The 27,929-nt window shown below is 40.1% G+C and overlaps 1 protein-coding gene and 1 non-coding gene across 3 annotated transcripts in view; both read left to right on the plus strand.

Moving 5' to 3' along the window:
* The window catches only part of LOC101617655 (protein SSX1), an 80,316-nt gene that overhangs the window by 18,531 nt on the left and 33,856 nt on the right, over positions 1-27,929 (plus strand). The window contains exons 1-2 of one of the 2 annotated variants that reach the window (XM_045140591.1): positions 17,525-17,548; positions 19,260-19,365. In XM_045140591.1, the coding sequence (XP_044996526.1) occupies positions 19,295-19,365 (71 nt within the window). In that variant the 5' untranslated portion in view covers positions 17,525-17,548; positions 19,260-19,294. Of the gene's footprint in view, positions 1-17,524; positions 17,549-19,259; positions 19,366-27,929 lie in introns of those variants that run through there. The other variant, XM_045140590.1, reaches the window with a different exon arrangement.
* LOC123456849 lies at positions 9,122-9,224 on the plus strand. The gene has a single exon (XR_006634724.1). It is a non-coding gene; the product is annotated as a U6 spliceosomal RNA (small nuclear RNA).

Here is a 27,929-nt window from a genome sequence, read left to right on the forward strand (position 1 = left end):
GCTAGACCTAGTCCCAGGATAAAAATCAAGCATGGAGTTGGGCATGGTGGCACACATCTTTAATCCCAGCTCTTGGAAGGCAGAGGTAGGAGGATCACCATGAGTTCGAGGCCACCCTGAGACTGCATAGTGAATTCTAGGTCAGCCTGAGCTAGAATGAAACCCTACCTCAAAAAAAAAAAAACAGGGCTGGGGAGATGGCTTAGCGGTTAAGCGCTTGCCTGTGAAGCCTAAGGACCCCGGTTCGAGGCTCGGTTCCCCAGGTCCCACGTTAGCCAGATGCACAAGGGGGCGCACGCGTCTGGAGTTCGTTTGCAGAGGCTGGAAGCCCTGGCGCGCCCATTCTCTCTCTCTCCCTCTATCTGTCCTTCTCTCTGTGTCTGTCACTCTCAAATAAATAAATAAAAATTAAAAAAAAAATTTAAAAAAAATTTAAAAAAAACAGAACAAAAAAATCAAGCATGGAAAAGTGAGCATCTGAGTTAATGAGGAGGTTTATGGTATATTATGTCATTTGTATAGTTACTCGGGGCTCCTCAAGGTGTACTGGAATTATGGGAGTCTGTATGTGAAGTCGTTAGGCCTGTCAATGATCTGTTGAGGGCAATGACCTTATTTTATTTATTTATTTATTTTGATTCAGAGCGTATAGGTATTTTTAGTGGTCCCCTTAGCATTTAGGACAGTGTCCTGGTAGGACTTTTTTGAAACAGTGTTTATAAAAGTGTCCCTTTTGAGCCTGGCATGGTGGCACATGCCTTTAATCCCAGCACTCGGGAGGCAGAGGTAGGAGGATTGCTGTGAGTTCGAGGCCACCCTGACACTCCATAGTGAATTCCAGGTCAGCCTGGGCCAGAGTGAGACCCTACCTCAAAAAACAAAACAAAACAAAAAAACAAAAAAACAAAAAAAAAACCCTGTCCCTTTTGTCCACAGAAAAAGCAGGCCCTAGGGGTGTCTTTTGAAGGGACCCTGCTTTTTGAGTAACATTTATTATTGTTATGAATTTTTGGTGATATTTCTTTTTATTTATTTATGTTTTGCTTTTTGATTGTAATAAACAGAAGTTGTAGTCTGGAGTAACTGGTTTAAGTTTTGGTTTGACTACTAATTTTTTTATGAATATCAAGTGTTGACTGAGTTAAAAATTCATTTATTTATTTATTTGAAAGAGAAAGAAAGTCAGACAGAGTGAGACAGCCTGGGTGCCAGGACCTCCAGTTGCTGCAAATGAACTCTAGACACATGTGCCACTATGTGCGTCTGGCTTACGTGGGTTCTGGGGAGTCAAACATGGATCCTTAGGCTTCTTAGGCAAGTGCCTTAACCGCTTGCTAAACCATCTCTCCAGCCCTAAAAATTTATTTTTATGCTATTTTTTTTTAAGGTAGGGTGTCACTCTAGCTCGGGCTGTTCTGGTAATCACTATGTAGTATCAGGGTGGCCTCGAACTCATGGCAATTCACCTTCCTCTGGCTCCCAAGTGCTGAGATTAAAGGCATATGCCACAACACCTGGCAGGTTTAAAAATTTATTTTTAATAATTTTTTTCTCTAAGGTATCTGGAGTTACATTAGTATGTTTTTAATTGTCTTTTTAAGTCTGTGGAGAAAAGTAATGGGCATTTTTTTTTTCTGTATTATAGTTGATAGTAAGTTATAGTTTAAAGGCTTTGTTTTAGTTTTATAAATTTCCTCTAACATACCATATATAAAATGTTGATGCCTTTATGCCCCCTGATTTTGTTTTTATCCTATTAGAGTTTTAGCATGGGTTGTATAGTACTCGTTTTTTTTTTTTTTTTACTGTTACTGTTTTTTTTTTTAACTGTTTTACTATTTGTTTACTGTTACTTTGTTTTCTAACAGAAGTTAAGGTCTGATATAACATTAAAGTAATATCTTTTTAACTCAGTTTATATTATTATAAATATATATTATATATATATATATATAAATTATATCTATTATTACATTAGTAACTTGTTGGAAGACTTTATAATAGTGGCTAGTGTGTTCAGAATAACTGTTCAATTTTTGTTGTATTTGTTTTATTTTATTTACAGATAAAGGTTGGTAGATATAAGAGATCCTGAATTCCCATGGGGCCTCCTGTAGAGGATATAGCTCTCAAGGGGCAGTGGATATCTTTTTTATTAACACCTTTGGTTTTATTTTTAAAGGTTTTTGTTTATTTTTATTTATTTATTTGAGAGCGACAGAGAGAGAAAGAGGGGGAGAGAGAATGGGTGCACCAAGGTCTCCAGCTACCGCAAAAGAACTCCAGATGCATGCGCCTCCTTGTGCATCTGGCTTACGTGGGTCCTGGGGAATTGAGTCTCAAACTGGGGTCCTTAGGCTTCACAGGCAAGCGCTTAAATGCTAAGCCATCTCTCCAGCCCCATCTTTGGGTTTTTGACAGACATTTCTGGGTATAGAGGACAGGGTGCAGGCGGCTTTAGTAAGGAACATTTTGGATAGGACACCCTAGGAGGCTCAGAGGCCTCAGAGTTAAGAGCCTTAAGGTCAGTAGTTGATGGGGTGTTTTTAGGTATGGTCCCTCAGCAGGTTCAGGAGTCCTCTTTAGGGAGGAGTCCCCATAGAAAGTTGGGGGGTCTCTCTGGGAGACTCTGAGGTCTCTTTAGGAGATGTGGGGTCAGCATCTCTTGAAGTTGGAAGGACAGTGGATGTTGGGCTATCAATAGCAGCTGGGGTGATCAGGCCCAGCTGGTGGTCAACAGTCCACTCAGGATGGTTACAGAGGTGAAAGAATAATTAATTGTACATAGGACACCTCTGTTCATGTTCTTTTTTTGTTCTTTTTTTTTTTTTTTTTTTTTTTTACAAAAGCAAGAATGTTGGAATATTGTACTGTACTTAAAATTGTCCTGTGGTGGCCATTTTTTCCTATTTTCTAGCGGGTACTTTGGTCATGGTTTTTGGCAATAAACGATTAAAGTTTCCTAAAACTTAGTGGATCTAAATGCACCCAGTTTTTAAGGAGACAGGCTAGTGGAGACTTTTGGGGTATTTGGGAAGCCGATTGTCCCATCTGAAGCAAAATGAAGGAAAAAAAATAGAAGAATCTAGAGTTAGGTTATGTCTAATCCTGGCTTGTATCTTTTCATAGAAGGGGGGCATACCTCCAACCATATTTGGGTGAAGAAATTAGGGCTTTTTTATTTTCTTTCTACAAGAGTCTTGTTCATTTTCCCTCCTCCAAACAGGGACACATAGCATGGTCTATGGGTCCCTTGAAGCAAGGAAGGTCCAAGATAGGATTTTTGTGCTCATCCTACAAGGCCAGCTCCCAAGCCCAAGTACCTCTAGTATGCCCACAGCCCGGTCTGTGTCTTATGTCATGGCATATAGGCACTGTCATTGGCAAGACAGGCCCAAGTGTGAAGATTCCTGCATTTACTTTTGTATTGATAGTCTAAATGTCCTTCTGAGGGGGTGGTGGTTCTGGGACTATTCTTCCTTTTCCATTTTGTGGGAGCTTGGGATGCAGGTCCTCCCCCATTTGTGGATGTTTTAGAATGGTTTAGGAACTAAAAGGTATTATTTTAAAGGTCATCTTTGGCTTTATAACCTTCAATATAGGGACTAAAGGTATAAGTGAGCATATTTAGTAGAATCCTATTTTTGAGAACCTTTTAAAATATCAAATATTGGGATTAAGGATATAAGACACTGAACCCGACAATCTCTTATCATTTTTGTAACCTTTTAAGTTTAGAGGTCTTAAAGTCTGAGTTAGGGATCTGGGGTGCCAGGCTTGAACTAGTTTTATTAGCATTTTCAAAAAAGAAACTAAAACCATTTTTTAAACCTTTTAAGCATCTTTTTTATTACTGACAATGTTTTCTTTTATATTTTTGATATCCTTTTATAAAATTTTATCTTAGATTTTTAAAATAATGTTGTAACTTAGGACCATCAATTGATCTCCATTTTTAGTACCTTTTACCAATATAACACTTGTTATTATCTTTAAATCTAAGTACCACCCAAATAACTTTTTATTAATCTTATGACATCTAACATTTACAATTTTTTTTAAAGTTTTAATTTTTATTTACTTATTAGAGGTAGAGAGGTGGAGAGAGAGAGGGAGGGAAAAAGAGAATGGGCATGCTAGGGCCTCTAGGTACTGCAAATGAACTCCAGATGCATGCACCTGGCTTACATAGGACCTGGAGACTCAAACCTGGATCCTTATGCTTCACAGGCAAGCGCTTTAACTGCTAAGTCATCTCTCCAGAAGTACAATGTTTTAACCAACTTTATGTAAGGAATATATTAAGACCTCAATTTAAAGGGGGGAAAAAAAGAAATCCTTTTATTTATTTATCTTTATTGCCTCTTAATGTTTTTAGCCTTTGTGATCTATGGCACCAAAAACCTGCCTTAATATAGAATAGTCTAGGAGAAAAATAACTATTATGAATATTAAGAATAGTTGTCACGTGTTAGGAGTGTCACCTTAAATTAGGAACGTAATGAGCTGTGATGTCAGTTGCCAGGTGAAGACTTTGTTGTTTGCCAGTACTGTGGAAACTTCAAGTTTCTCTTTGGCATATCTGTTTTTTCTTTTTGATTTTTGCTTTTAGTCATTACTTGAGTGGAGTAATCCTGCATAAATGCACTTAAATCAGTTATAGAAATTGACCATGTGTTCTCTAGTATTTGTTAAAACACACATTTTAGTATTTAAGAGAAAAAGAAGACACATTTTAACTTTAAATTTGAGAGAAGAAAAAGGAAGTCTCATGAGTAGGTCACGAATATTTTTTAAGATTTATTTATTAGAAACAGAGAGAGGGAGAGAGAGAAAAAGAGTCTCAGGGTGGCCTCAAACTCATATCAATCCTCCTACTTCTGCCTCCCAAGTGCTGGGACTAAAGGCATACACCATCACACCTGGCTTAAAAATCAAACTATCTCAGTGGAACCTCCATTATGTAAGGGAGCAGAATTGGGGTTCTGGTATGCTTTTTGGACCCCCAAGCCCTGAGTTCATATCTGTCAACTAGCCAAACAATTGGCAATTCAAGATTTAAGAAAATTATTTCTAAAATACCACATTCAGACCTCACAAAGGAGTGGGGAAGGCAAAAAAAAAAAAAAAAAAAGGGAGGTAAGGGAACATAAAGTGGGGAGAAGAAAAGTATACCACATGGAACCCAGTCCATAGTTCTTACTGTGCTCAGGTCTTTCAACTCTGACCAGAATAGTCCACCAAGCTGTACTTACAACACTGCAAGATATCTCTTAGGCCAAGGTTTCAAATCTTCCCACACTCCTCTTGAAAATCAGCTCCAAAAGGCCAAAGCCACACAGTCAGGTATCGAGCAGCAACCCCATTCTCCGTACCACTTTACTGTTGCAGTCAGGTTCATATTGCTGGTAGAAATCACCCAATCAAGAGCAGCTTCCGGGAAAAAGGTTTATTTTGTCTTACAGGCTCTAGGGGAAGCTCCACCATGGCAGGAGAAAATGATGGCATGAGCAGAGGGTGGACATCACCCCCTGGCCAACATAAGGTGGACAATAGCAACAGGAGAGTATGCCAAACACTGGCAAGGGGAAACTGGCTATAAAGCCCATAAGCCCACCCCCAACAATACACCCCCTCCAGGAGGAGTTAATTACCAGATCTCCATCAGCTGAGAACCTAGCATTCAGAACACCTAAGTTTATGGTGGACACCTGAATCAAACCACCACATTCCACTCATGGCCCCCATAAACTGATAACCATACATGATATAAAATGCAATGCATTCATCTAACTTTAAAAGTCCTCATAGATTTTATCAATTCCAATGATGTTCATACATCCTCATAGTCCAAGATCTGAGAACTGAGCCATAATACCAAAAAATGCCCCCCAAAACCATAATGGCCCAGAATAAACATTCACACTACAAAAGATGGCATTGGGCATAGTAAAGAAATATTCAGCCAATATAAGATTTAAAACAACCAGGGAAAACATCAGACTCTGTAGCTTCAAGTCCAACAACTCTAGCCACTGACAAATCTCCAAGTTGACAATTCTAACCAGCAACAAATCTCTGGTATTCCAATTCTGACCCTCCAGCTAGGCTACTCACAGTCCTGGAAAACTTCACTGGGGTCGGCAGCTTTCCTTAGCAGCCATCTCATGGTCCTGGCATCTCCACTGGGTATCCACTGCATTACACAGTTCATCCTCATGGCCCCATGCAGTGTCCATGCAGGCATCCAGAAAACCTGCTTCACACTGCCCATGGCCATTTCCAAAACACAAGGCCATGCTGCAAACTCAATGACCCTCTTTCCAGCATTTCTTATACTCCACAGTACCAGATAGGGTGCCAATTTGTTAATCTAGGGAGGAATAAAGCAGACTTTGAAGAACAGAACACTCCTTGAGCATCCAGGCCCCTTAAAAGAGTCTACAGTCTTCCTGTTGCCCCAGTGCAGGTCAGCTGGCCCAATCTCAATGGTTGTAATCTCTCAAACAATTTGCAGGTGAATGGGCAGCAGTTTACCCAAAGATTTCACTTTTTTTCTGTGCCATATCCCTCTGCTCACACCAGTTCATTTCAATGAAAAGCAACCCTGCAGAACTTCTCAGGACCCAGGCATAATAGCAAGTGACCCACACAAACTGCTAGCCCACCCTTATAAGCCAAACCTCACAGTCCATAGTTCTTACTGCATTCCGGCCTTTTAGCTCTGACCAGAATAGTCCATCAAGCTGAACTTACAGCACTGCATGGCATCTCTTAGGCCAAGTTTTCAAATCCTTCCACATTCCTCTTGAAAATCAGCTCCAAAAAGCCAAAGCCACACAGTCAGGTATAGAGCAGAAACCCCACTCTTGGTACCACTTTACTGTTGCAGTTATGTTCGCATTGCTGGTAGAAATCACCCAATCAAGAGCATCTTCTAGGAAAAAGAGGTTTATTTTGGCTTACAGGCTTTAGAGGAAGCTCCACCATGGCAAGAGAAAATAATGTGCAGAGGGTGGACATCATCCCCTGGCCAACATAAGGTGGACAATTGCAATAGGAGAGTGTGCCAAACACTGACATGGGGAAACTTTCTATAACACCCATAAGCCCACCCTTAACAATACACTCCCTCTATGCAGCATTAATTCCCAAATCTCCATCAGCTGGGAAACCTAGCATTCAGAACACCTAAGTTTATGGGGGACTCCTGAATCAAACCACGACACCCATGTAGGACATGTGTAGTCGAGGAGCCCAGGTAGCTAAATATGGATCTTAAGAAAAAATACATGAAAAAGAATTTTAAAAAATCATGTACTGGGATAGAGAGATGGCTTTGTGGTTAAGGTGTTTGCCTGCAAAGTCTAAGAATTTATGTTCAACTCTTCAGGTCCCATGTAGCGAGACACACAGTGATGTAAGCGCAAAATGTTGTACATGCACACAAGGGAGTACACACATTTGGAGTTTGTTTGCAGTGGTTTAAGGCCCTGGTGTGCCTGATCTCTCTTTCTCTGCCTCATTCTCTCTCAAATAAATTTTTAAAAGTTTACAAAATATGTGCACTTTAAAAAAGGATGTAAAGTAAAGACACTAACAAAAAAAAAAAGTGTTTCTTCCCACACTGGCATGGCTGCCAGGGTAGAAGAGAGCTCTTACCCATCTGAAGATCCAAAAAAAAAAAGAATGTTGTCAGCTAGAGAGAGAGAGAGAGAGAGAGAGAGACAGACAGACAGACAGACAGACAGAGAGAAATGGCCCACTCTCTCTGTGGATCCAGGGGGACAGAGGATTTGTGTGATCACATCTGGCCACACCTACACCACATGTCCCAGCCAATCAGCCTGGGCTTGGAGAAAAAAATCTACCCATACCTGGGCAGGGAATGAACTCAAGAGAGATTTAATTGGGTGAGATGGACAAACACTAAATCCCAAAACTAACACAAACAAAACAAATGAAAATAAATATACCCAAAGTATAACATCCTAAGGCCTCTCCCTTTAAGGGGCTACCCTGATCCTGTCTAATTAATATAACTTCTTACTCTGACACCCTCACAGAGGTATCTGCACTATTAGTGGCACTGCCTGAGGGATCCGGTCACCCTCCCCTTCTAGTGTGGTTAAGTGAGGTAAATTTACCCAGTACCAATTCAGGCACAGCCTATTGTGATGTAGTTAAAGAAAAGGAAAAATGCCTACCATGACACCAGCAATTCCCAGGTAAAGCCTAGAGTGCTAAGAGAAGTCCCAATTCAGGACATGAAAGGAGAAACATGGCCACTCCCTTTAGTACATCACCTTTACCTGACATCACCGCCCCTATAACATTTAAGATAACCTGGAGGAGATGGGGTGGAGTGCCACACTTGGTTGACATGGTATTCTTGGTGAGAATGCCACAGGAGAGCCACTACTATTGCCTTTGCATTTGAGGATCAACCGCCCACATTTCCCTATCACTGGGGTATGGAGCTCTATACCCCAGCAACTTGTGTACGGGCTTCACAGTCAGACATTGATGGCTGCTCCTTGTCCTGCCTAGAAGCCAGGTTTAACATTGTATCCTCAACTCTGAATGTGGCTGACTATATCTGTCCAGTAACCTGTAAGTCTTCCACTTTCTGTGGGGACTGAACAACAGGTACTAGAGAAACTACAGAAGGCTGTCACCTTGCCTCTCCTGCTAGCTCCTCAAGGGTAGGGCTTGCAATTAGAACTTTCTGTTTCTACTACCCCAAAGTTGCCTTCCTGGAATCTGTGAACCAAATAGGCAAACAATTCCTGCCATAAGGGCCTCCCAGACTGAGCCCAAAGCTCTTTATCCCTAGGCAGGTACCTCTTGGCAATGAGCAAACATCTGGAGAAACTGAAGTCCCCCCCCAACTGGAAGGAGCCAGAGAGGCTTTACACCAAGATTCCTGTTATACGTGTGTGATAGAAGCGGCCTCCATAAAATCAGATCAGCCACAGAAGCTTCCTCATTAATATAGACATGATACCCACAGGATCTAGCTACACACTGCAGTGCCACAAATCCCAATAAGTGCTTTACGCATGCTAAGTATGTGTTCTACACCTCCAACCTTAGTTCGCCAAAATTCAGCATTTAGCGTGTGCTTTGGCAGCACATATACTAAAACTGGAATGCTACAGAGAAGATTAACATGGGCCCTGAGCAATGATGACATGCAAATTCATGAAGTGTTCCATAATTTTTTTCGAGGTAGGGTTTCACTGTAGGCCAGGCTGATCTGGAATTCATTATGTAGTCTCAGAGTGGCCTTGAACTCACAGCGATCCTCCTACCTCTGCTTCCCAGGTGCTGGGATTAAAGGTATGGGCTACAATGCCCGACATTGTTTATTTTTATTTTTTGGTTTTACAAGGTAGGGTCTTGCTGTAGCCCAGGCTGACCCAGAATTCACTATGTAATCTCAGGGTGGCCCCAAACTCATGGTGATCCTCCTTCCTCTACCTCTCGAGTGCTGGGATTAAAGACGTGTGCCACTACACCCGGCTATGCCTGGCCTTTAAAAATATTTTATTTATTTATTTGGGAGAGAGAAAAAGATATGTGTGTGTGTGTGTGTGTGTGTGTGTGTGTGTGTGTATATATATATATATATATATATATATATATATATATATATATATAGAGAGAGAGAGAGAGAGAGAGAGAGAGAGAGAGAGAGAGAATAGGTTAGGGCCTCTAGCCACTGAAATGAACTCCATATGCATGTGCCACCTTGTGAATATGGCTTTATATGGGTACTGGGGAACTGAACCTGGGTCCTTTGGCTTTGCAGACAAGTGCCTTAACTGCTAAACCATCTCTCCAGCCCACATTCCATATCTAAAAATAAACATTTAAAGTTTAATAATTAGGGAGTGCTATTTGATTTGGTCCAAATGCATATTAAAATATCCTCTAAACTTGGCAGGTTAAAGCTGGGGGATTTCTGTGAGTTTGAGGCCAGTCTTGGAGAGAGTGAGACCCTGGCTCAAAAAAAATCAACCCCCCCAACAACAAAAACAAAACAAAACAGAAACCATGCATGGTAGCTCACACCTTTAATCCCAGCACTGGCACTTGGGAGCCACAGGTAGGAAGATTGCATGAGTTTGAGGCCAGCCTGAACTAGAGTGAGTTCTAGGTCAACCTGGACTAGAGTGAGACCCAACTTAAAAAAAAAATAGGGCTGGAGAGATGGCTTAGTGATTAAGTTACTTGCCTGCAAAGCCAAAGGACCTAGATTCAATTCCCCATGACCCATGTCAACCAGATGCACAAGGTGGCACATGCGTCTGGAGTTCATTTGTATTCTCTCTAAATATGTCAGTCTCTTTCTCTCAAATAAATAAAAATACTAAAATACCCTAAAGGCAATTGGACTTGGTGGCACTTGCCTTTAATCCCAGCACTTGGCAGGCAGAGGTAAGAGGATGGCTGCGAGTTCAAGGCCACCCTGAGACTACATTGTGAATTCCAGGTCAGCCTGGGCTAGAGCAAGACCCTACCTCAAACAAAACAAAACAAAATTCTGAATGATATACTTGAGATTTTCACATCTCACAGTGTACACATTTTACATAAAAAATATAAGTGAATATTGGATTCTTGTGCTTAATTATTTAGGGGAGAAGGGTTGTTGAGTATGGTATATATTTCTTACTTTGAATTCACCACAAAATAAGATGGGTTGATGGATAGAGAGATGGATAGATGAATATAAATGTGTAATAACCTGGAAAGACAGCACATGATGCTGTCTGTACAATTCTTTCTTCTGTGTGCTTGAAAGATTTCATTAAAAATGTTGGAAAAACATATTTGTTGTGCCTTAATTCAGAGTCTCACCTTGCCATTATTGTTATAAAATTTTCCTTTATATTAGTTAATTTTAATTTTTTAAAAAATTTGGTTTATTTTTATTTATTTATTTGAGAGTGACAGGCAGAGAGAGAGAGAGAGAGAGGATGGGTGCGCCAGGGCTTCTAGCCACTGCAGACAAATTCCAGATGCATGCGGCCCCTTGTGCATATGGCTAACTTGGGTCCTGGGGAATCGAGCCTCGAACCAGGGTCCTTAGGCTTCATAGGCAAATGCTTAAACACTAAGCCATCTCTCCAGCCCTGTAATTTAAAACTACCAATGACTTTGATTTTGCAAAGCAAACAGGAAGTAGGTCACCGTGAACCTCCTGTTAGATGTCAGCAAGTTATCAAAGCTTAGAATTATATATCTCACAATTTTATAGGTATGATCTTCCTTATAGTATGGTTTCTTGATGTGATAAAACAAAATAAACATGTTCATAAACACAGCCAAATATATTTCACCTGCCTTGTACCATGTAAAATATGAAGCAAAAGAATATGAACTTCAATTTTACATAGTAACATGTTTCATAATTTGTCTATTTAGAGATAATCTAAATGGGAGCTGGGAAGATTGCTCAGTGGTTAAGGTGCTTGCCTGTAAAGCCTAATGACCCAAGATCGATTCCCCACTACCCACATAAAATCCAGATGCACGAAGTGGCACATGCCTCTGGATTTTGTTTCTCAGCAGCTTGAGGCCCTGGTGCATCCATATTCATATTCTCTCTTTCTCTCCCTTGGGCGTGGTGATGCATGTCTTTAGTCCCAGCACTTGGGAGTCTGAGGTAGGAGGATCACCATGAGTTTGAGGCCAGCCTGGGGCTACATAATGAATTCCAAGTCAGCCTGGGCTAGAGTGAGTCCCTACCTTGAAAGGAAGCCACTGAGAAAACTCACAAGAAGCTCACAATATTGGGCCCATAGACATTCCCTCATAGAAAGAAGGGTGTGAGGAAGGCTATCAGACTGAGACCTTAGGCCCTACCCTGTACCAGGTGTATGCAATGATGCATGAGGTCTCTGGGCCTTAGGGTCAGATAGACCATATAGAGAGTAAAAGATTAAGGTACAATGAGCTCCACTGAATTGGCTGCTTTGGGGTCTCCATGCTCTGTAAGACTTCATCCTGAGGCTGATGGAAGAGCATCTGCAGTGGTAATCTTGACACAGGGAGCTCCTTGAAACAGCTATGGGGAGGTCATCATTCATGCTGGGATGAAACTTCTTGGTGGAACGGCTGGCTGCTTTGGGGGCTCCATGTTCCTATAAGTAACTCCTCACCCTGTTCTGTAACTAACCCCATAAAACTCACTGGTTCACCAAAACTGGTCTTGGCATAATCATACTTTGGTCTACTGTCTGTGACCTATGTGGGGCGAATAGAAGTGTGCCCATATGTCCCCAGAGAAAAAGTTTCACACAACACTTGGGAGTCATAAATAGGGCATGGCAGGGCCAAAGATGAGTTTGGAAGAAACAATGGCATGATCCTGGCTATGGTCAGCAAGGCATGCAACTGAGCTTGGGAGGGAAGTATCCATGTGGGTGATACCAAGAAGGTTGTTATTTCCTGTGTGGTGGTGCTGTGTCTTCTTGTGGTAGCAGGGTTTGCGTTCATCTTGCTATAGGTTTTAAAACATATATAACAAAGGTTGAGGCATCAGGAGGTAGAGTGTGGGAGGAATCCCAGATGGCCATCTTCCTCTACGTGGTATGGAGTGGCACAGAGAGAACTTGTTTGTGTAAAAGAATACTTACAAAGGGTAAGGTACATATAGCTGGCATCTTCTGCATTAGTATATGATCTGACAAATAAACTAGATAGATGAGAGGATGAGGTAAATGTAATATAGATTGAATCCATAAAATGGTGAAACAATCTAGAGGTGACAAGAGAAGGGTCTATCAGACAAAGGGGTTTGTTTAGGCCACTGGAAGGCAAAGATGGCAAGATTTGTGTTGAACTGGTGTTCCTATGGAAAAAATGGGACAGAAAGCCAAATGCTATGCTTGTGAGCCTCTGGGCAGCTTTAAAGCCAGAAGAACAGTTCTCAGAGGCATAAACAATAAACAGTTCAAGTAAAAACAATTAAGCTTGTTTCAGAGGTGGGAAATTATGTTCCCAGAGTGAGCCATGTACCTTTCTGTCCTGTACAAAGGTATGTAGGGGATAAAAGGGGGGAAGCAGAGATCAACTAAATCACTAAGCAATAAGCTGGGCAGGGCTGGGAGATTGCTTAGTAGTTAAGGTGCTTGCCTGCAAAGCCTAAGGACTCAGAATGGATTCTCCATACCCACATAAGCCAGATGCACGAGGTGCAAGTGTCTGGAGTTCGTTTGCAGTGGCTAAGGGCCATGGTGCACCCATTCTCTCTCTCTAATAAATAAATAAAAGAGAAAGAAAATAGGCTATACAAATAAGGGGAAAGAGCTAGTAGAGTCTGACAGGGAAGTATCCACCATGGTCACTGATTCTCAGAAGTTGAGAACAAGGGTATGCTCCACTTTGGTTGTGATTGCTCAAGCTTAGAGCAAGCAGAATTCAAGGGCCTAAAAAGAAGAGAAAGTTAAGTCAAGTTTGGCCAAGACCAAGCATAGGGTCAGCTCAGAACATCTGTGAGTACATGGTCAAGGTAGGTAATACCAGTTTGACAGGAGTGTAATATAATTCTTCTGGCTATGCATAGCCATCTGTTTTCTTTTCCCCTATGATGTGAACAGACTGCTTGTAAATAGCTTTGAAATTCTAGTTTGCATCTCTGTAGCACTATGGGTCCTTAAAGGTGCACTACCACTGGTTCAAACTCAGGATTTTCAAAATAACATACCACTTAAGATTATAAATCAAGGGTCTGGAGGCATGGCTCAGCAGCTAAGGTGCTTGCTTGCAAAGCATAGTAACCTGGGTTTGATTCCCCAGTACCCACGTAAAGCCAGATGCACAAAGTGGCACATGCATCTAGAGTTCATTTGCAGCTGCTACAGGCCCTGGCACACCCATTTTCATTCTCTCCCTCTCTCTTGCTTTCTGTTTGCAAAAAAATAAAAATAAAAGATTATAAGAGAAGCTGGGGTTAGGGGATACACTGTTATATAACTAAGTTTTTGTGTATTAGCTCCTAGCTTGTTTCTTTTCTGTAGGTCGGGATCCATTAGCTTAAAAGCCTGTGAGGGTTAAAATTAAATACATATGGTCTTGGATATACAATGAGTTGACAAGATTTTTTTGACTTTATGATGATGTAAAATATACACGGGGCCATTCTGTCTTTCACTTTCAATAAAGTATTCAATGGACAACATGGAATATTTAACAATTTATTATCATATGTTTTGTGTTTGATGATTATACTTAACTGTAGGCCAGTGTTAGTATTCTTTCTGAACACTGTTGAAAGTAAATAAGGCTAAGCTAAAATATTCAGTAGGTTAGGTGTATTAAATGGATTTTCCATTTATAAAAGTTTCAGGTTGAGGGCTGGAGAAATGGCTTAGTGGTTAAGCACTTGCCTATGAAGCCTAAGGATCCCAGTTCGAGGCTTGACTCCCCAGGACCTACTTTAGCCAGATGCACAAGGGGGTGCACGCGTCTGGAGTTTGTTTACAGTGGCTGGAGGCCCTGGCGTGCCCATTCTCTTTCTCTCTATCTGCCTCTTTCTCTCTCTGTCTGTCGCTCTCAAATAAACAAAAATACATACATACATACATACATAAATAAATAAGAGGTACCAATCCTTATTTTTTAAAAAAGTTTCAAGTTGTGATGGGTTTACTGAGGAGGAATAACTCCACCATTAGCTAGCAGCATATGTATTTACACATATATTTAAAAAAAATTCAAACAAGCATATTTTTAGTCATTTAGACCCTGCCTATTGGGGCTTGAGAGATGGTTAGCTGGATAAAGATACTTGCTTGCAAAGTCTGACAGCCTGGTTTTGATACCTGAGGACCCATGTAAAGCCAGATGCAAAAAGTAGAGCCTGTCTACTTTATACATATTGTGGTAGTTTGAATGGGAATGTCCCCATAGCCTCAGGGCTTTTTTTTTTTTTTTTTCTGAAGTAGGGTCTCTAGCTAAGGCTGACCTGGAATTCACTATGTAATCTCAGGGTGGCTTCAGACTCATGGCGATCCTCCTACTTCTGCCTCCTGAGTGCTGGGATTAAAGGCGTGCGCCACCACGCCCGACAAAACCTAAGATATTTTTGCTTAAGCTTCTTACTTAGTCCCCAGAAGGCAGAGCCCTGCTGGAGGAGGTGTGTCACTGGGGTGGATCTTGAGTCCAGCTACTCCGTGTTCAGAGCCAGCTTGAGCTCTGGCTATTAATTCTCTGTGTGGTCTCTCTTTGCTGTGGTTGTATGATGAAGTGAGCCAGCTGCCTCTGCCATGAAGAAGCTTGCCCTGGAAACTATAAGCCTGACATAAACCCTTTCCTCCCACAAGCTCCTTCTGGCTGGGTGTTTTGTCTCAGTAATGAGAAGGTAACTACAACAAATATCCTACAAACCTTCCTGTCCTCCAATCTGTTGGCAATAGATAATGTTAGCAAAAAGCAGTTGATGGGAGGAAAGGATTTATTTTGGCTTATAGTTTTGAGGGGAAGCTTCATGATGGCAGAGGAAATCATGGCATGAGCAAAGGGTGGACATCACCTCTGCCACAGCAGGTGGAAAATAGCAGCAAGAATGTGAGCCAAACTCTGGTAAGGAGCTGGCTATAATACTCCTAAGCTGCCCCCAACAGCATACCCCCTGCAAGGGTCCACCTCCAAAATTGCCACCAGCTAGGGACCAAACATTCAAAACATGAATTTGTAGGGGACACCTAATTCAAACCACCACAGATAGCCATAAAGAACACGCCTCTGGGCTGGAGAAATGGCTTGGTGGTTAAGGAGCTCACCTATGAAGCCTAAGGACGTAGGGTCGATCCTCCAGTACCTATGTAAGTGTCTGTAGTTTGTTTGCAGTGGCTAGTGGCCCTGGCATGGCTACTCTCATTCTCTCTCTCTTTTTTCCCCTAAGAGCTTCATTGTTCATCTTTGCTTCTGACTAGTTTCCTAAAACCACTCCCCCTTCTACCTCTGTACAGATTTCTTCTGTTAGGAACTTCTGCTTCATACAAACGTGTCAGCGCATCACCAATAAAGTTTAAGTGTGTTACAGCCTTCTCAGGTTGATATCTTCTGACTTGATCAGTCCTCCAATCCCTCAACTCCCCCTACATGACAATTGCATGGCAAAGTTGGCGTTCACTAAATATAGTTGTACTACTTAGTAAAATAGCCTGCTAGTTCTGTACCTATAGACCACCAGTAGATAGGTGAACACTGACAGTACTGAACCCTATATGTACTTTTTGTTTGTATGAAAAGGTCTTCTTAAGCTGGGTATGGTGGCATATACCTTTAGTCTTAGCATTTAAGAGGCTGAGGTAGGAAAAATCTCCGTGAATTCTATGCCAGCCTATACTACAGAGTGAGTTTCAGATCAGCCAGGAGTAGAGTGAGATCCTGCCTCATAAAAAACAAAAACAAAAACAAAAACAAAATAGGTTTTACTGTATAGCAAATGCTGTCCCAAACTCATGATCTTCCTGTCTCTGCCTCCTGAATGCTGGAGTTACTGATATGCATCATCATACCTGGCCTATTTCCACCCCAACAATACCCCCCAATATGTATGTATATATGACAAAGTTCAATTTATAAATTAGACATAGTAATAAACTAATGATAAAATTGAACAATTAGAACTATACCATAACACAATTATCATTATTACCCTAGTGCTTTAAAACACTCTTAAGTAAAATGAGGGTTGCTTGAACACACAAGTGCTCCAAATAGCCATGACAACTACTAAGTGATTGTGAATGAATTGGTGGTATATATGGTGGGAATAGGGTAGAAAAAGAATGATTCATATTTCAGCTAGGATAATGAGGGATGGCTTGAGTTTTCATCATGCTATTCAGAATGGTATGAAATTTAAAACTCATAGCTTTTTTCTGGAACTTTCCATTTAATATTTTCAGACTATGGTTGACCACAGGTAACTGAAACTACAGAAAGTGAAATTGTAACAAAGGGAGGTCTACAGCATAAAACTTGACTCCATATGAATGGGAATTGGCTAAAGGAGAGGTACTTGCTAAATCAGTGTTGCTGCCAGAAGTCTGGATTAGTACCATGTCTAAACATGACATCCCTTCTAACAGTGGAAAAATAATTGAATTAACATGAAAATGTAATGGTTTTATAAGATGGCTTGATTATTTGTTTAAATTTATCTTTACTGTGTTAGTCACCTCCTTATTTGCTGTGACAAAATCCTTGACAAGAAGCAACTATGGTTGGGCATGGTCGTGCATGCCTTTGATCCCAGCACTTGGGAAGCAGAGGTAGGAGGATCGCTGTGAGTTCGAGGCCACCCTGAGACTACATAGTGAATTCCAGGTCATCCTGGGTTAGAGTGAGACACTACCTCGAAAAAACAAAACAAAACACCCACAGAAAACAAACAAACAAAAAAAGAAGCAACTGTGGTAGTTTCAATGTATGACCCCATAGACTTGCACTGATCTTTTAACTTGTGTCTCCAGCAGCCTGGCTTGAAGAGGTGTCACTGGGGTAGATCTTGGAGTCTAGCCTTAAGGTGTGTTTGGGGGGCAGTTTAAACTCTGGCTTTTTTGTGGTGCTGGCTATAGGAGGTGTTTCTTTTCTTGGATCTATGGACATGAGCCTGCAGCGTCTACAGCCATTGACGGTGTCCCCATGGAATTTGTAAGCCTGAAATAAACCCTTTTCTCCTATAAGCTGCTTTTGGTTAGGTGTTTGTTCCAGCATCACAAAACTGACTGAAACAGCAACATAAGTGAAGAATGTTTTATTTTGACTCACAGTTTGAGAAGATATAGTCCGTCATGGCATGATGGCAGAAGCATAAAAAAGCTGGTCACATTTAATCCATACTAAGCAGAGAGTGACAAATGCTAATGTTCAGTTAGCTTTTTCTTTTTTACTTAGTCCAGGACTATAGCCCATGGAATGGTGCTGTCCAAGCTTACAGTGGGTCTTCCCATTCCAGTTAACATAATCAAGAAATTCATTTCCAGACATGCCCAGGTTTGTCTCCTAGGTGACTTTAGATCCTGCCAACTTGACAACTAATATTAACCATCACACTTACCCTCATATTGGCTCTTCTAAAGTTAGATATTTTTCATAGTATTATTGCACCTGATATATGTTTTATTAAATACACTAAAGAAAAATACTCAAATATTATTATCATTTTTTTGCTATTCAAAAATCTAGATCAAAGCCGGGTGTGGTGGCACACACCTTTAATCCCAGCACTCGGGAGGCAGAGGTAGGAGAATTGCCGTGAGTTCGAGGCCACCCTGAGACTTGGTAGTGAATTCCAGGTCAGCCTGGGCTAGAGTGAGACCCTACCTCAAAAAAACAAACAAACAAACAAAAATCTAGATCAATGGGCTGGGTGTGGTGGCATACACATTTAATCCCAGTATTTGGGGGGCAGGGGTAGGAGGATATGTGACTTTGAGGCAACACTGAGAATATATAGTGAATTTCAGGTTAGCCTGGGATTGAGTGAGACCCTACCTCGAAAAAAAAGAACAAAATAAAAAATCTAGGTCAAGGGCAATGAGTGTGATGCAGTAAAGGGTAAAGTCAGCAGGCCCAGAATATAATATGAGATATCATTGTAGAAAACCAGACAGAAAGATTCTAATGAAATGAAAGCACAATGGAATCAATTAGAAAACAACACTGGTGTGTGGGTGGGTACAGAAATAAAATAAATAAGACATCAGTATTAGGTTATCTAAAAGAAATTGCAAATATAGTCTATGAGAAATAACCTCAGATATAAAGGAAATAGTGAGAGGCACATTTGCTCAAAATTAAAGAAATATATTAATGATCTTGAGGAAGTTGATGATTTTAAAGAAAATTACAAGGAATTTATGTCTATACATGTATAAATCAACATAAATTTATATAACCAGAAAAATATGATGATAGAAGTATAGAAATATGACAAAACAGTGGCTTTCAAATAATTTACCATATGCAAATAATATTACAGTAGAATTCTGTGAAACATTTAAGGAGTGGACAATAAGAAAACAGTGCTAATTATTCCAGATATATTTATTCTGTGAAGGGGGCAGAGATCATCTGGGGGTGATATAGTTTGGATTTAAAGTGGTTCCCAAAGATCCATTTGTTAGAGGATTGGTCAATATTAGGATGTAAGCCCTACTAGAAGATAGGTCATTTGGGGTATATATTCAAAAGTGATATTTGGACCCTGAACCCTTCCTGTTTCTGCTTTCCAGTGTCATGAAGCAAACAGGACTCCTCTCCTATCACCATGAAGTATTGTGTCATCACAGTCCTAAGAGCAACAGGACCAAATGACCATGGAGTGAAACCTCTGAAACAGTGAGTAAAAACAAAACTTTCCTCCTTAAAAGTTCATTATTTACAACCCTTTTTTCACATTAACATGAAGCGGAATTAAAGGAGGAATAAATAAATTCCATATTTACAGCACTGAAAGTACACTGAGCACCTAATCAGACCATTGTGCAGTCAAATGCTCTGCCCCTGAGCTATACCCCCTCCTCAATCAGACCATTCTGTAGATGGGTAATGAGATATACTAAGGAACATACATTTGAAGTGGTGTCATATTTTTTTGTTGTTGTTTTTTGAGGTAGGGTCTCACTCTGGTCCAGGCTGACCTGGAATTAGTCTCAGGGTGGCTTCGAACTCACGGCAATCCTCCTACCTCTGCCTCCCAAGTGCTGGGATTAAAGGCGTGCACCACCATGCCTGACTAAAAGTAGTGTTATTTTAAATATGTAACATATCCATATAATGTCTGTTCACTTGTTTTTCCATGCAAAAAGAGGTCAAATTTTTTACAATCTGTACCTATTTTATGACTTCTTTCCTATATGGAATCTGATGTCCAGAGAAGTAGACATGGTGGCAGAAGACTTCCCACAGTCATTGCACATAGAGGATTTATCAGTGTGTATTCTCTGGCTCTCCAGAAAAAGGTTAGCCTTTACTCAGCTTACTGAAGAGGGTTTCTCCCCCATTTGAATTCTCTGGTGTATGGTAAGAGGTGATTTCTGAGAAAAGGTCTTCCACATTCAGTAAATATATAAGGATTCTCTCTAGTATGAAATCTTTTTAATCATATTTATGGGGAATGTTATGAACATACTATAAACTGATCATATTCCCATTGGATCAGGATAAAGTCTTTGATAACCAGTGAGACATGATTTCTGGGAAAATGCCTTCTCACAGTAAGTACACACATACAGTATCTTTCCTGTATGAATTCTCTGGTGACCTATGAGGTGAGACTTCTGGCACAAAGTCTTTGTATATTCACTACATGTGAATTCTCATTGAAAGCCCTCCAACTACAGTTATAGGGCTTCTCTCCAGTGAGTGTTCTCTGATGTATGAAAAGCTGTGTTTTCTGAGGAAAGGTCTTCCCACATTGAGTACATTTGTAGAACTTCTCCCCAGTATGAGTTATCTGGCATATTAAAAAATGAGGGGCTGGAGAGATGGCTTAGTGGTTAAGCACTTGCCTGTGAAGCCTAAGGACCCCAGTTCGAGGCTCGAATCCCCAGGATCCACATTAGCCAGATGCACAAGGGGGCGCACGCGTCTGGAGTTCGTTTGCAGTGGCTGGAGCCCTGGTGCGCCCATTCTCTCTCTCTCTCTCTCTCTCTGTCTCTTTCTCTCTCTGTCTGTTGCTCTCAAATAAATAAATAAAAATAACAACCAAAAAAAATTAAAAAATGAGGGCTGAAGAGATGGCTTAGTGGTTAACGTGCTTGCCTGCAAAGCCCAAAGACCCAGCTTAAATTACCCAGTACCCATGTAAAGCCAGTTACACAAAGTGTCTCATTCATCTGGAGTTTGTTTGCAGTGGCTAGAGGCCCTGGTATGCCTATTCTCATTCTCTCTCCTCCCCTTGCAAATAAGCAAATAAAATAAAAAATTGAAGAAAATAAGATTTCTCACAGAAAGTTTTCTCACATTCATAGTGCTTGTTTTTGGTATGAACTCACTGGTGGATAGGGAGATGTGACTTCTGGGACAAAACATTTGGACACTCAAAGCACTCATTAGGTTTCTCCCCAGTATGGACACTTTGTTGAACAATAAAGGATGAGTTCTAGGAGGTGGCCCTCCTATACTCTGTGCATTCATAAGGTTTGTCCCCACTATGAATCCTCTGATGCACAATGAAGTTTGTTTTTTCACTGAAGGCCCTCCTACAATCTCTACGTACATCTCTACATGCATATGACATTTCCCCAATATGTGGTTTTTTTTCTTCTTTTTTTCAAGGGAAGGTTTCACTCTTGCCCAGGTTGATGAGGGACTCACTCTGTAGCCTAGAGATGGCCTTGAACTCACATAATCCTCCTACTTCAGCCTCCCAAGTTCTGTGACTATTGATGTGCTTCACCTCACCTGTCTCCAGTATGTGTTCTTTGATGTATGATGACCTGTGACTTCTTGATAAAGTTCTCGCCACATACAATATGAACATTTGGACTCACTCCAGCTTGACCTTTCTTATACTGAATATGGGCTTGCTTATGATAGAGAACTTCTTCAAATGGATTATCTTCAGAGGGCTTCATTCCACTTTGGATGACACCTTCATTCTCAGGCACAGGATAAGAAGCACTATAGCTAGGTAGCCCTTTACATCCAAATCTCTCAATGGTGGTCTTTCTTATAGAGCTTGTATTAAAATGTAGTAATTCTGGGGGCTGAAGAGATGGCTTAGCAGTTAAGGCACTTGCCTGTGACGCCTAAGGACCCAGGTTTGATTCCCTAGTACTCACACAAGCCAAATGCACAATGTGGTTCATGCATCTGGAGTTCATTTGCAGTGGTTGGAGGCCCTGGTACACCCATTCTCTCTCCTTCTTTCTTTTAAATGAATAAATGAAATATTTTAAATGAAGTAATTCTGAATTGGATTTCAGGATCTTTCATATGAAACATAATTACAGTTTTACCTAAAGTATAAAGTTCTGTGCATCTATCAAGTATTTTTCCAAATGTGTTATATGTAGAGCTTGTCTTATCAGTCACCAACTTATGGTTGATGAAAGTTGTCTGTTTCAACAGTCTGTCATAATTTCTTTGATATTTATCTGACCACCAATATATCAGATTTTCAAAATAGAAAACAATAAATTATCCTTTTAGGCTCTTTTTAGTACTTCCCATTGAAATAAAAGTTCTCCAGAAATGTACTGCAGTGAAGATTTGTGATTTTTCTCCCTTTCTGAAAGGAAATCACATAGAAAACAAATGCAAAAACAATAACAAAACAAGTAAACAGGTATCAATGGTCAGAGATGCTACCAAGGTGGCAGGAGGTCTCATAAACTCAAGATTTAAGGAAGAGGCCACTAATGTCAAGGAATAAGACTCCTTGATCATCCATACAATTCTTGATTACCAGGGTAGATACACCTTGACAATTCACTTTCTATGAAGCACGGGTCCTCTTCATGTTTCAGCATGTTACAGAAAATAAAGATAGCCTCAGAAGTACAGGAGAGGAAGCAATTTCAGGAGTGTCCTCCCCAAATATGTATCTTTAACTTACACAGTACACATAAATAAATTCTAAATATAAAATAAATATGAAAATCTAAAACTAGAAATCATTCTATTAAGGGAAAATCATGAAGGTTACAGTGTTTACAGTAATGGAGGACAAGTCAGATATGATGGTTCTTTTTTGCCCAGGAAATCTGCCCTTACCAACCATGTGCAGGTAAGCTGTTCATCTCCAGCATTATATACATGTGTAGGGTCTTCTGAGAAGTGTCCAGATACTTCCACTCTTCCTGGGTGAAGTCCAAAACCACATTTTCAAATGTCACTTGTTCCTGTAACAGAGTATTGCTGTAAAATCTGTTCATTCTGCTCATTTTCCCACACTGAATACATGAAGGATGCCTACCTTTGCACTTTGAGTTATATTTTCAATGGGTGAACTGATGTACAATCCTGTTATTGCCAAGAATAGTGTAGTGATTTGAATGTAAAATGTCACCCATAGTCTCAAGTGTTTATGACTAAGCTGCTTACTCAGTCTTCAGCTGATGAAGCCTTTGCAAGATGGAGCCTTGTTAAAGGTGGTCTATCACTGGGGTGTGAGACCTTGGATTTTATAGTCTAGCCCTCTTTCCAGTGCTACCCAGATAACTCTTTTTGCTTCCTCACAGCTGTATTCACAAGATGTGATTCCCCAGTTGTCGGGTCCTCCATGCTTTCCTCACCACTACAAAACTTCCACTTGAAATTGTAAGCCAGAATAAACCCTTTTCCTTCTCTACCTGCTTCTGTTTGGTTGTTTTGTCCCAGCAATGAGAAGATAACTACTACAAATAGTGCAACAGAATAGAGAGTCTAAAAATAGATGCAAATAAAAATAGGAAATAGGTAATATATAATAAAGGGGTAATTTTCATTAAGGGTACGGGAAAGATCATTTACAACTAGATGGTTATGAGAAAATTGTGATGATGGATTTCCCATGTCACATGGCACACGACAGTAAACTGAATGAGCAAAGTCAAAGAAACCAGGTTTGATTCTCCAGGATCTCCATGAGTTCAAGGCCACCCTGAAACTACATAGTAGATTCCAGGTCATCTTGGTCTAGAGAAAAACCTTGAAAAACAAAAACAAAAACAAAAACAAAAAATATATGTCTCTCACAGTAACCACCCCTAGTGAGACTGAATGGGAAGAAATGCCATATAGAATTCAAATATGCTCAAAGAAATCAAAGAAGAAATTAAACTTCAGAAATAATCAGGAATCACAAGACAATAAAGGAAAGCAGACCCATGAACTAAGGAGGTCAATACAAGATATTAGTAAGGAAATAGAAATACTGAAGAAGGTCTAGAGAGATGGCTTAGCAGTTAAGGTACATGCCTGTGAACCCTAAGGACCCAGGTTCAATTCACCAGTACTCATGTAAGCCACATACACATGATGGCACATGTATCTGGAGTTCATTTGTAGTGGTTAGAGACCCTGGTGTACCCATTTTCTCTCCCTTTTTCTCTCTCTCAAATAAATAAATGAATAAAATATTTTTTAAAAAGAAGGAACTTTCTTTTTTTAAGAAAAAGAAATACTGAAGAAAGGATAGAGAGATGGCTCAGCAGTGGAAACTTGCTTATAAAGCCTGATGACCTGGGTTCAATTTCCCAGTGCCCATGCAAGCCAGATGCACAAAGTAGTATGTGTGTCTGGAGTTCCTTTGCAGTGACTACAGGCCCTGGTGTACTCATTCTCTCTCTCTCGCTCTCTAACAAATAAATAAGAAAATAGAATAAAATATTTTTTTAAAAGAGATAACTTTTCTTTAAAAAATGAAATACTAGGCTAGAGAGATGGTTTATCATTTAAAGCACATGCCTGCGAAGTCTAAAACCCAGGTTAGATTCCCCAGAACCCACATAAGCCAGATGGCGGTGCATGCATGTAGTGTGCAGTGGCTAGAGGCCCTGGCATGCCCATTCTCTCTCTCTCTTTCTCTCTGTCTCAAATAAATCAAAATAAAATATTTTTAAAAAAGAAATACTGAAGAAGGGCTGGAGAGATGGCTCAGTGGTTGAAGGAACTTGCTTATAAAGCCTGACAACCTGAGTTGGATTCCCCAGTGCCCACATTAGCCAGATGCACAAAGTAGCACGTGTATCTGGAATGTGCAGTAACAAAAGGCCTGGTGTGCCCATACTTTATCTTTCTCTCGCTCTCCCTTCTCTATTCCTGTCTCTGTGCTTGCAAATAATTTTAAAAATATACTGAAGAACAATCAATTTGAATTACTGGAAATGAAAAATACACTAAGTCAAATTAAGAGCTCCATAGAAAGCCTCACCAGTAGAATGGATCAAGGAAAGGACAGAATATCTGATCTTGAAGACAAGATGGAGGATTTGGAACATTACAACAAGGGAAAGCTAAATTAATAGGGTGGTATGGGGGCTGAAGAGATGGATCAGTAGTCAAGGCACTTTCCTGCAAAGCATAAGGCTCAGGGTTCAATTCCCTAGTATGCACTGAAAGCCAGATACACAAAGTATGTATCTGGAGTTCAATGGTAGTGGCTAGAGGCCCTGGCATGCTCATATTCATTCATTGTCCCTCTCTGTGCTTATAAACAAAAACTATTTTTAAATATTTTAAAGCATTTAAAGTAATTATTTATTTATTTGAGAGCAACAGACAGAGAGAGAAAGAGGGAGAGAGAGAGAATGGGTGCGCCAGGGCTTCCAGCCACTGTAAACAAACTCCAGATGTGAGTGCCCCCTTGTGCATCTGGCTAACATGGGTCCTGGGGAATCGAGCCTCAAACTGGGGTCCTTAGGCTTCACAAGCAAGTGCTTAACCACTAAGCCATCTCTCCAGCCTAATGAACATACATACTAGAAGAATGGATTAAAAGGCAAGATCCTTCTTTTTTGCCTCCAAGAAACTCTTCTCTTCATAGGACAAATGGTACCTTAGGGTGAAAGGATGGAAATGGTATTTCAAGTTAATAGGTCCAGAAAACAAGCTGGGTTGCTGTTATAATATCTGATAGGATAGAATTAAGCAAACATTAGTTAGAAGACAGAAATAAGGCCATCTTATACTGATTAAGGAAGTACAACAAGAGAACATTGCAAATATAAGCACATATGCGACACGGGTGCACCCAATTTCACTAAATAGACACTGCTGGATCTAAAGTCACAGGTTAACACAAGCACAATAGTATTGAGTGACTTCAATACCCCACTCTCACCAACTGACCAATAATCCTGGCAAAGGTAAATAGAGAAGCATCTGGATGAAATTATATCATAGAACAAATGTATCTAACAGATAGATACACAATATTCCATCTAATGTTGCAGAATACACATTCTATTCAGTAGCACATGAAAGTTTCTCGAAGATAGATAATATATTAGAACACAAAGCAAACCTTAACTGATACAGGGTGGAGGACACTGAGAAATAAAACTGGAATTGAGCTGATGCTTCTTTGCTTCTGACTGACTGTCAAAGTGCTGGGGAAAAAAGTGCTATGCAGTCTGTTGGGAGAGAAAAGTCAGCACCATCTTAAAATAGAGACTTTTCTAACAAAATATGAGAACAGCATTAATGAATGGACATAAACATAAGTATTTACAGGGCAAGTCTGTGGGCATGATATATCCATGTAGCAAAACAACAGTAATAATTTCCCTCTTAGGGCTTGTGACTTTTCCAGCTATAGGCTTTTGAGTAGATTTTCAGTATCAAGCATGAATTCCTTCTCATTTAGTGGACCTCAAGTTGAATGAGAGAGCCATTGGTTATCCCCACAACAAACATGCCATTATTGGCCCACTGGGTGCATCTTGACTGGGTGACCAGTTGTTTAGCTTGCAGGGTCCACTGCTGGTTAAGACTTTTGGTGACTTTTCTTTCCCAACAGGCTGTATAACGCTTTCCAGCCAGTCAGCAGGTATATATACACAACAGAATTTTGTTCCACTGTAAGAAAAATGTGATTCTTAGATTTTCTATAGATACATAAAATCACTTATGCATGTAAAACATGAAAGTAGATGTAAAACTATCTAGAAGTATGGTAGTTTGGATAAAATGCCCCCCCCATAGACTCATGTGTTTGAATACTTATCCTCAGTTGGTGGTGCTGTTCTGAAAAGGTTATGGAACTTTTAGGAGGTGGAGCCTTGCTAGGGGAAATATGCCTCTAGAAGCAGACCTTGAGGTGTTATAGCCTGGCCTTGCTTGCTAGTCTGTCTCTACTTCCTCCTTTCTGATTTGATGATATGATATCAACTTCCTGATCCTGCTATGCTTTCTCTACCATAATGAACTCTACCCTCTGGAAATGTAAGCCAAAATAAATTCTTTCCTTCCCTAAGCTTCTTTTGATTGAGTATTTTGTCCTACCAATGAGAAAATAACTGACAAGGGGGGTTGGGGAATTTATACTTGTATTAACAAAATCTTATGTAATCTAGTACCATGTACAACTAATGAAAATTATGTGTATATATATATATATGTGTGTGTGTGTATGTGTATGTATATATATATATGTGTGTGTATATATATATATATATGTATTATGTGTGTGTAAACAAATTGGCAAAAGAATTGAAAATAGTTAAGGGACACAAATAGTAATTCACAAAGAAATGCAAATGGATTTTAAAATGTGCAATGATGCTTACTTCATTCAGATAAGGAAATATGCAAGCTGAAACAGGATACTGCTTCTTCCTTACATATTATTATAGATCTGCATTTGTAAGTACTGTAAAGAGGTCATGAAATTTGTCTGTCTGAATCCATTAGTACAATAGAGTTGGCAATATCCATCAAAACTTAAACTTAAAAGCTATACATTTGACTGGCAATCCCAGTTCTAAAAAAATCATTCTTTATACATATTAACATGTTAGTAAAGCACTATGTATGAAGATATACTACAGTACTGTTTCTAATAACAAAATATGGAAAAATCTTCACAGAGCATTGAATGAATCAATTATTCTACAATCTCTATTAACTGTAATTTGGCAATATTACATGCAATCATATAAAGCAACAAGGAGGGGGCCAGTTGTGGTGGTGTATGTCTTTAATCCAATCATTTGGGAGGCAGAGATAGGATGGCTGTGAGTTTGAGGTTACTCTCAGACTACATAGTGAATTCCAGGTCAGCCTGGGCTAGAGTGAGATCCTACCTCAGAAAAACAAAACAAACAAACAAAAAACCCCAAACACCAAGAAGGTTATGCATGGATTGATATGTAACAATACTCTTAATTGAAAATAACCTTGGGCTGGAATAGTCCAAAGGTAGAGCATTTGCATAGCATGTACAAGGCCCTGGTCTCCATCCCTACCACCACACA

Source organism: Jaculus jaculus, chromosome X (assembly GCF_020740685.1).
Source record: "Jaculus jaculus isolate mJacJac1 chromosome X, mJacJac1.mat.Y.cur, whole genome shotgun sequence".
Classification (NCBI taxonomy): Eukaryota; Metazoa; Chordata; class Mammalia; order Rodentia; family Dipodidae; genus Jaculus; species Jaculus jaculus.